Source organism: Myxocyprinus asiaticus, chromosome 44, assembly GCF_019703515.2.
Source record: "Myxocyprinus asiaticus isolate MX2 ecotype Aquarium Trade chromosome 44, UBuf_Myxa_2, whole genome shotgun sequence".
Lineage (NCBI taxonomy): Eukaryota > Metazoa > Chordata > Actinopteri > Cypriniformes > Catostomidae > Myxocyprinus > Myxocyprinus asiaticus.
In genome coordinates this window covers 29,828,695-29,838,316 of record NC_059387.1, presented here as the reverse complement: position 1 = coordinate 29,838,316, position 9,622 = coordinate 29,828,695, and the positions used below count along the sequence as shown (strand labels likewise).

Sequence of the window (9,622 nt, the reverse complement as noted above, 5' to 3'; positions counted from 1 at the left end):
ACTTTAGAGACAAATACAATACAAATACAATGTCAACAAATCATTTGGAGTTAAAAGAATCTCGAGTTTCAGAACAATCATGACAGCAAACACATATCAGTAACATCAACAGTGTTTCTCTTATATTTAATGTTTGTTGAGTTTTGATGATACTTAGCAATACAAAGAGTTGAAAGAATTATACTTTTATTAGTGCTATCTGGATTTCATTTATACTTAAATATGCTGTCTTTCAAGTCCTACTATATGATTGTGTCAGGTCCAAATCATCAAAAGCTGTTTTCTCATTTTTACCTCTTGTTTTTAAATGCAAAACCAACATTCAAAGCATACATATATATATACACCGATCAGCCACAACATTAAAACCACCTGCCTAATATCGTGTAAGTCCCCCTCGTGCCGCCAAAACAGCTCTTACCCATCAAGGCATGGACTCCACAAGCCCTCTGAAGGTGTACTGTGGTATCTGGCACCAAGACGTTAGCAACAGATCCTTTAAGTCCTGTAACTTGCGAGGTGGGGCCTCCATGGATCGGACTTGTTGGTCCAGCACATCCCATAGATGCTCAATCGGATTGAGATTTGTGGAATTTGGAGGCCAAGTCAACACATTGAACTCTTTGTCATTTTTCTTCAATCCATTCCTGAAAAGTTTTGGCAGTGTGGCAGGGTGCATTATCTGCTGAAAGAGGACACTGCCATCAGGGAATAACATTGCCATGAAGGGGTGTACATGGTCTGAAACAATCTTTAGGTAGGTGGTACGTGTCAAAGTAACATCCACATGAATGCCAGGATCCAATGTTTCCCAGCAGAACATTGCCCAGAGCATCACACTGCCTCCACCGTCCTGCCTTCTTCCCATGGTGCATCCCGCTGCCATCTCTTCCCCAGGTAAACAATGCACACGCACCCAGTCGTCCACATGATCTAAAAGAAAATGTGATTCGTCAGACCAGGTCACCTTCTTTCATTGCTCCATGGTCCAGTTTTGACTCTCATGTGCCCATTGTTGGTGCTTTTGGCGGTGGATAGGGGTGAGCATGGGCACTCTGACCGGTCTGCGGCTATGCAGCCCCATATGCAGCAAGCTGTGATGCACTTTGTGTTCTGACACCTTTCTATCATGGTCAGCATTAAGTTTTTCAGCAATTTGTGCTACAGTACCTCTTCTGTGGGATCGGAGCAGACGGGCTAGCCTTCACTCCCCACATGCATCACTGAGCCTTGGGAGCCCATGACCTGTCGTCGGTTCACCGGCTGTCCTTCCTTGGACCACTTTTATTACTGTAGGTACTAACAACTGCATACCGGGAACACCCCATAAGCCCTGCCATTTTGGAGATGCTCTGACCCAGTTGTCTATCCATCACAATTTGGCCCTTGTCAAAGTCTCTCAGATCCTTACGCTTGCCCATTTTTCCTGCTTCCAACACAGGAAATTCAAGAACTGACTGCTCACTTGCTGCCTATTATATCCCACCCCTTGACAGGTGCCATTGTAATGAGATAATAAATGTTATTCACTTCACCTTTCAGTGGTTTTAATGTTGTGACTGATCAGTGTGTATGTGTGTATATATATATATATATATATATATATATATATATATATATATATATATATATATATATATATATATATATTCCATAATAATTTCAAAACATCGTACATCTTAAAAGCTGTAGGCTACACATGTAAAAGCATTTACGTGTTAGATGCTGTGAATAGGTTCATTTTGTACATTTCATTGTTAATCCAAACATACAAAACGGTTATGCCCAACTACCCCCACTGAAAGAGGCGGTAGTGGCACATTTCTGCCCGGCGAGTAGCAGGGCTTGGAACACACACCCCGTTCATCTTTCAAAGCCGTGACGACTAATGTCCACACTGACTGGGAGAGCATACTCAGCGGCGGGCCAAACTGGTTCAGCACTCCACACGATGATGGTGCTCCAAGATTTCCAAGCTAAGCTCCTCAAGCAAATGGGTAACCAACAATCCAGAGATGTTCAAAGAGCTCCGCACTGCTATGAAGTCACTGCACAATGAGTCAATGAGCAACCTGGTGTTTTTGGATTGTCACATCTGGCTGACCCTCACAGAAAGGCATGATGCAGGAAAACCCGCTCTATTTGATGCTCCGGTGTCTCCAGCCGGCCTTTTCAGAAGCTCTGTGAATAGAATTGCGGAGCGCTACGTCACGACTCAGCAACAATCACAGGCTATTTGACATTTTATGCCAAAACGGAGCAGTACTTCATCACAACCGGCTCACTCCTGCTCTGTCTCGGTCCAGCGCCTGGCTAAAAACCCCACACTAGCTGCCTCAGCGCCGCCAAATATCACCGCCGAGCCACTGGTAAAGTCACGCTAGCCATAGCCCAAAAGAAGGCAGCCATCTCAGCGCAAGCCCTGCACTTGTTCTGGAGAAGGACGGTGGGTTTCGGCCCATTCTAGTTCTGAGACACTTGAATCACGCACTCGCGATGTGCCCATTCAAAATGTTAACTCAGAAATGGATCTTATCGCACATCCTTGGGACTGATTTGCGTCAATAGATCTGAAGGACGCATACTTCATGTACCAATTGCACCACGTTACAGGCAGCTTTTTAGATTCATGTTCGAGGGAACTGTGTATCAATTTAAAGTCCTTCATTTCAGTCTGTCTCTGGCTCCCCGCACCTTCACGAAATGTATCGATGCGGCGCTCGCCCCACTGAAAATGAACGGTGTGTGTGTGTGTTTTGAATTACCTCAGCGATTGGTTATTTCTAGCCAATCAGAGGCACTACTGAGAGAACACAGAGACTTGCTGCTTTGCCATATGGAAAATCTGGTCTAATGTCAACTGGGCGAAAAGCACGCTTTTCCCCAGCCAGTAAATCTCCTTTTTTAGGAATTCATGCGTGCGCACCTCATGAACAAGTGCGTACAGACTATTCTTCATGTCTGTTTCAGTTCAAACTGAAAAAAACATTACCACTGAAGTCATTTCATTTTCATGTGCATCACAGTAACTTGCCACAGTCTGGCTGCTCTTGCACCATGGACAGTGCCAGCCTTCTACCAACAAGGTGTTATGCTGGATCAAGTTTCAGAAAGAAAGTGCTGACCACAAATGTATCCAACACAGGTTGGGGAGTGGTGTGTAATGGACGCCCAAATTTCGACACCTGGAAACAGGTGCAAAACGGCCGTGACATGTCAACTACCTAGAGCTACTTGCTGTCTTTCTAGCTTTGAGAGCTTTTCATTCTGATATTGCGAATCACCACATTCTGATTTGTTTGGACAATAGAACAGTAGTGGCATATATATGTCGCCATGTCGCGCTGGCCCACGTATGGCTGGCGAAATGCAAGTATGTGCTTCCGCCGGTGTGCCTCCTTCATTCTGTCATCAGCAAAGTCTGAGTGGACATGGAAACAGTTCTGTTAATTGCGCCGAAATGGCCCAATCAGTCCTGGTTTCTGGAGATGATAGAAATACTGGACGGGCCTCCATGGGAAATACCGCTGAAGAAAGATCTTCTCTCTCAAAAACAAAGGACGGTTTGGCATCCCCAGCCAGAGCTGCGAAGCCTACACATGCTGCCTTTGAATGGTGCGTGCCAAATGCACCAGAACTGACGCATTCAGTCACAAACCCCATTTTACTGGCCAGAGTGCTGTCCACGAGATGCATCTACATGCTAAAATGGAATGTGTTCACTGATTGGTGTCTTTCACATGGCAAAGACCCAGTAAACTACCCCATACATGAAATTCTCATATTTCTACAAGAGCGATTAGATGCAGGACTCACTCCGTCAACGCTCAAAGTTTATGTGGCGAATATATCTGCATATCATGCACCTGAAGCCGGTGCCACTATAGGCAAACATGATTTAATCATAAAGTTCCTTAGAGGAGCAAAATGATTAAATCCACCTCGGCCGGCTACAGTCCCGACTTGGGACCTAACTTTGGTCCTAAAAGCATTCACAGGGCCCCCCTTCCAGCCTTTGGACTTGTTGATTTGTGCATGCTCTCCATTAAGACCACACTACTGTTGGTTCTGGCCTCAGTAAAACGGGTCGGTGACTTACATGCTCTATCAATTGACAATTCATGTCTGGAATTTGGCCCCGGTCTTTCAAAAGCCACTGTCAAACCCAGAAAAGGCTATGTGCCTAAGGTTCTAACCACGCCCTTCAGAGCACAGGTGGTTCACCTTCAAGGCCTCTTCCCTCCTCCATTTAATTTGGATGAGGAACAATCCTTGCATTTGTTATGCCCTGTGCGGGCGCTACACTCATACGTTGAGCGCACCACCAGTCTGATCAGCCCTTTGTGTGCTATAGAGGACGCACGAAAGGAATGTCCGTCTCCAAGCATAGACTTTCTCACTGGATCATTGATGCAATTGCCCTGGCTTACGAGTTGCAGGGTAAGATTTGCCCAATTGGTGTTAAAACTCAACTAGAGACATGGCCTCCTCATGAGCATGAACGAACAGTGTGTCTTGCAGCAGGATGGTCTTCTCAAAACACATTCGCAAGGTTTTACAACCTAGACATAACGCCTCTCTCTTCACAAGTCCTCTCGCGCTTGCTATTTTGTTTGCCAAACATATACTTATGCCCCTCCCTTTAAGTACAGGCTCCCCATAATTTTACACAACTGCCTGCATTCAGGCTGTTGTAATTTACTATAAAGTCACAAGCACTTTCATTATAAATAAACTCCCTTCTCGACTGGGTTCGTGAAGGGGTAAATTCATACTATATGACTATATATATACATTCTGAGTGCTCCCCTCCTGGGCCAAGATGAGGATCACTCACTTGCGGCATACTCATGTTGGTCGCTGTCCCGCAGGACTGCGGCATCTTGTTTCCTCTCTGGAAGGTTATGTAATGTAGTACGGCGTGATGGGATTCTGTTCCCAATTTGTGTTAGCAAACGCAATGTCAAGTGTACTGAGTCGTAAGGGAATGTCTCGGTTACGTACATAACCTCGATTCCAACTGAATATATCCACCAATGCTAAAACTTGCCACCACTAGTTTTACTTCTTTCATTGTTCTGAAAATGAAATCAGTGAAAGCCATAGCCATTATGCAAAAATTAGATTTTTTTCCTTAAGGTTTTTAAGTCAATGTGTGTTAGCTTTGAGGCATTCTAAAGGCTAGTGTCCTCCTAAACGTTGATGAAATTCACTTTTATCAGCCTTTCTTTTCCAGGAGAACAGACCTACTGTTAAATACTGATGACATCCTGCACTAATCAGTTTTTTGTCCATTTAAAGGTTATCTAGAGTAAGAATGGCCTTTTCCCTAGTACAAATCATCAAATGATTTAATTTAAGGGGTCTGTAATTGTTTTGTTTTTTTTGTTTTGTTTTTTTGTGAATAAGTGAAGGTGAAGTACAGGGTCTTAAACAGGTCCCAGCTGTCTCTTCAGCCAAAAACATACTTTACACAAGTACATGAATGCAGGCGTGAATGCTTGGCCAACACATTGCCAATGTGCAGTCCAGTTCATCATGCTTCACATGTGCTCCTCCATTACTGTGGTGGTAATAAACCTTAGTACTCAAGGGGGTGATAGAGTTACCTTCAAAAGTCTGTGCCACTAAACTGAATGAGTTATCATTCAGGTATGTTACTATAATTTTATTGAATTTAACTTACGTGCTCAGCAATATTGTCTACACACTGTTGCTCGATAATTACAGGCTTGAAAGAGAAAACTTACTGTAGAAGCGGACAGTTCGCTTCATTGTCCGCTATACAGGTAGTGCCCCTTGCGGCAACGATGACAATGCAACATGTTCTTGCATTATGAATTGTGATGTGACACATTTTGGAATGCAACGACGCACGAAATCGAGCTTGTGTAACTAGAAGCATCTGTGTTCATGTGTTTGCGTTGAGTATGTTTCGGGCAGTAATAATTGGTGTTTTGACTATATTCATTGTTTACTCTTTAATATCAGTGATAAATGAACCCTGTCCAGTCCAGAATTGATCTTAAGATTAACATCACTGTTTCCGCTAGCTTGTGGTGGCACTCTCTCTGGATCTGGTCAGATCTGGACTCCCCTGCACCTAACCCCTATCCCCACAACAAATTGTGTGAGTGGGTCATTAACCAACCCATGGGCTTTGTGGTCACTCTCAGCTTCCTCATCTTTGACTTTGAGGGAAGCAACACATGCTTCTTTGATCATGTGGAGGTATAAAATTGGTTTGATGCTAATATATTAATTTTTTTTTTTTTTTCAGTTTTTTTTTATTTATTTTTTTATTTATAACATTATGTTGTTCCTCGTGTTGTTCCAAACCTATTTGCTTGCTTTCTTCCATGAAACACAAAAGTAAATGTTAGGCAGAATGTGTGCCTCAGTCATCTTATTTCCATTCAATGCAAGTGAATGGTGACCAAGCCTAACATTTTCAAAAAAAAAAAATTCATTTTGGGGTGAATTATATTTTTTACTTCACATTCTTCTTGCTCAGGTAAGAGATGGTCCTTCTGTCAGCTCCCCTCTGATTGGTCGATACTGCGGAACTGAGATGCCTTCCATGCTGCAGTCCTCACAGCGGTCCATGTTCATCCATTTCAAAACTGATTCATCCATCTCCAACCATGGGTTTACTGCTGAGTTTGGGTCTGTGGAGCAAGGTAGGAGTTTCCTTTGAATATAGATTATACATTAAATAAATCATACTACATTCTGAAACCTGCCACTTAGACAGCATTTTAAGGCAATACAGGCATGCTCCCACTGCAATGGCTGGTCCAAAAGGGAATGTACCATTATTATGCTGCTCTTTAAGAGACTTAGTATTGGCATCTACACACTTAAGAAAGCTTTAATGGAGTGTTTAAAGGCTTGGAATGTGATTGAATGTGTTTGAGGGTGTGCAAAGAGCAGGGTCAGTTTGAAATCAAGTGAGAATACAGAAAATTGGATTTCCGAAAGTACATATGGACCTGCCTCTCTGAAATTCTAATTGGTTTAACAGATGTTAATTTTGGTTTGTAGTGTCATCCCAAATTGAAATTAATGCATTTTTGTTTTTCTTGTTTTCCAGTAAAAGTATCTAAACATCCTTAAAACAAATCAAAAACAAATCTCAAATTTTGAAATATTTATGCTTAATTCAAGAACAAACAATTTGCCAATGGGGTAAGAAAAATAAACAAATAAATCTTAAAGAAATATATCTTTTATAAAGGGTTTCCTTCTGTTTGTAAACAAGTGTAAGAAGGACTTCTCTGACCATTGCGCCACATCTCACTTTGTTTTTTCAGCCCTGTTTTTTAGACACCATATCAGCCAAAAAAGAATAGCTAAATTTTTAAAAGACACATGCGTTCTTTTAAATGCATTATGTTGTGACCAGGTTTTGTTTTTTTGTTTTATGACGCAGGAACGTGTCCATTCTGAACGCCCTATTGATGTCCCCTTACGCAGTTTTGCTTTTCAAGTACATTGATCTTGTTTTAAGGATGTTTTTACTGGAAAGACAATTTTTTTTTTTTTTTGCTTACTGACACAGCGTAAACTCACACTATTTTAATGTTATTTCCAGTTATTTCATTTCATTTCTTTGCTTTGATCATTTAGACTGCAGCGAGGCGTTTAGGACACCCACTGGGGAGTTCAACTCACCCAACTACCCTGACAATTATCCCACCACTCGGGAGTGTGTCTATAGAATCATAGTGGAAGTCAACATGCAGATCATTCTTAACATCACAGACTTTGAGCTGGAGGGATCCATTTCCTGCACTTTTGACTATTTAGAGATAAGGTGAGACACTTCTTTTTTAACCCCATTTTGGCTAATCCTTAATGTTTAATTATTATTATATACTGTTAAATGGGGTCCTTTATTTATGAATTAGCTGAAAATAATTTTGTAACACTTCTTTTATAGAGAACTTCCCCCCTGATTGTTAATTACTGTGGAACAAAAGGTCCACCTAAAATAGTATCCCATAGCAACAGGCTGTGGATGAAGCTTCGATCTGATGGCTCGGTCACCTACAGGGGGTTCAAAGCCCACAGGAATGGTATTTGTGTATTTGCTTATTGCATCAACTGAATATTAGGCACTGTTTCAAAATATAATACACACCAGCAAGACTATTGGCATAAAGTCTTATAAAATATTAAATGTGCGCTGCGCATCACATCTAACTTTTGGAGCACATGGTAAATAATGAAGCCAGTTGTGGTCTTATTAACATGTATAGATGCTAGGTGGAGCCGAGCTACAATCACATTATCTAGGTGTGTTAGTCCAAATTCACAAAAACTGGACTGGCATGATTTCAGGTGTACTATAGCGTTTACGTGACATTTTAAAAAGACTAATTATTGTTTTAGTTTGACTGAAATCACTGTTTACAAGTGCATGTAAACAGGCTGTATAACAGTCTTTATTGTGTGTCTCTTTCAAAGGTTGTGGTGGAACATTGACCACTAGTGCCGGAGGTTTCACCTCCCCCAACTACCCTCTGCCTTACCACCCCAATGCTGAATGCTACTGGCATATCAAAACCAGCGCAGGAAGAAGTGTTGAGCTCAGCTTCGGAGACTTTCACTTGGAGACTACTTTTAACTGCTTCTACGACTACTTGGTGGTTAGACAGTGTTGTCTTAGACAACCTGGACAATTTATTGATTTATTGCATAGTGATTTGTGGTATTAAAGGGATATTTCACCCAAAAATCTAAATTCTGTCATCATTAACTTTTGTGTTCCACAATATTCTCTGATGTGTGTATGGCTCACCAGGTGTAGGATGGCAACAGCACTAATGCTCCACAGTTGGCTAAACTGTGTGGAAGTCAGATTCCTACACCCATCAACTCCTCTAGAAAGAATTTGTATATGAAAATACGTACAGATGAGATCTTCCACTCAGGGGGATTTCTGGCCCAATACCGAACCATTGAGTGACAAGAAACAAATACACACCTCGATCTCCAAATCACCTATGAAGGTTTGTTAGTGGTACTTGCTAAGGGAAGCATGACTATTGCTCATACTTAGAAAAACACTGTTAAGTGTTTTTACACTGTGAGTAAAGACAAACTGTAGTGCTTCAGTTTTAAATCCATGAATAACGGCCTAAGTATCACAGTGGTCAAGGAATAGTTCACCCAAAAATGATAATTTTCTCATCATTTACACACACTTATGTCATCTCAAATTCATATGACTTTCTTCATTCTGCGGAGCACAAACGAAGATATTGAGAGAGATGTGATGTGAAAATATTCATACAAGTAAATGGGGTCAGAGCACGTGTAGAGTTCTTTGCGTATGCACAAGGAATTGTTATTTTCATAAAGAAAGTTCTATTTTGATCTATTTCACACCCAAAACCCATCGTATTGCTTCAGAAGACATGGATTAATCCATTTGAGTCATATGGATTACCTTTATATATTGGTCCCCATTTACTTGCATTGTATGGATATAAACGCATCATATATCCATCAAAATTTGTTTTCTGCAGAAGAAAATCATACGAGTTTGGAATGGCATAAGAGTGAGTAAATGAGAAAATTTTTATTTTGGGGTGAACTATCCTTTAAAGTTCAGTGA

The 9,622-nt window shown here is 41.4% G+C and overlaps 1 protein-coding gene across 1 annotated transcript; it reads left to right on the top strand.

Annotated features, from left to right (window-relative positions):
- Window positions 1-8,010: 8,010 nt before the first annotated feature.
- Window positions 8,011-8,727, top strand: LOC127434651 (CUB domain-containing protein 2-like). Its single transcript, XM_051687545.1, has 2 exons — window positions 8,011-8,078; window positions 8,470-8,727. The coding sequence occupies exons 1-2, from the start codon at window positions 8,021-8,023 to the stop codon at window positions 8,718-8,720; spliced, it is 309 nt and encodes a 102-aa protein (XP_051543505.1). The 5' UTR covers window positions 8,011-8,020; the 3' UTR covers window positions 8,721-8,727.
- Window positions 8,728-9,622: the final 895 nt, after the last annotated feature.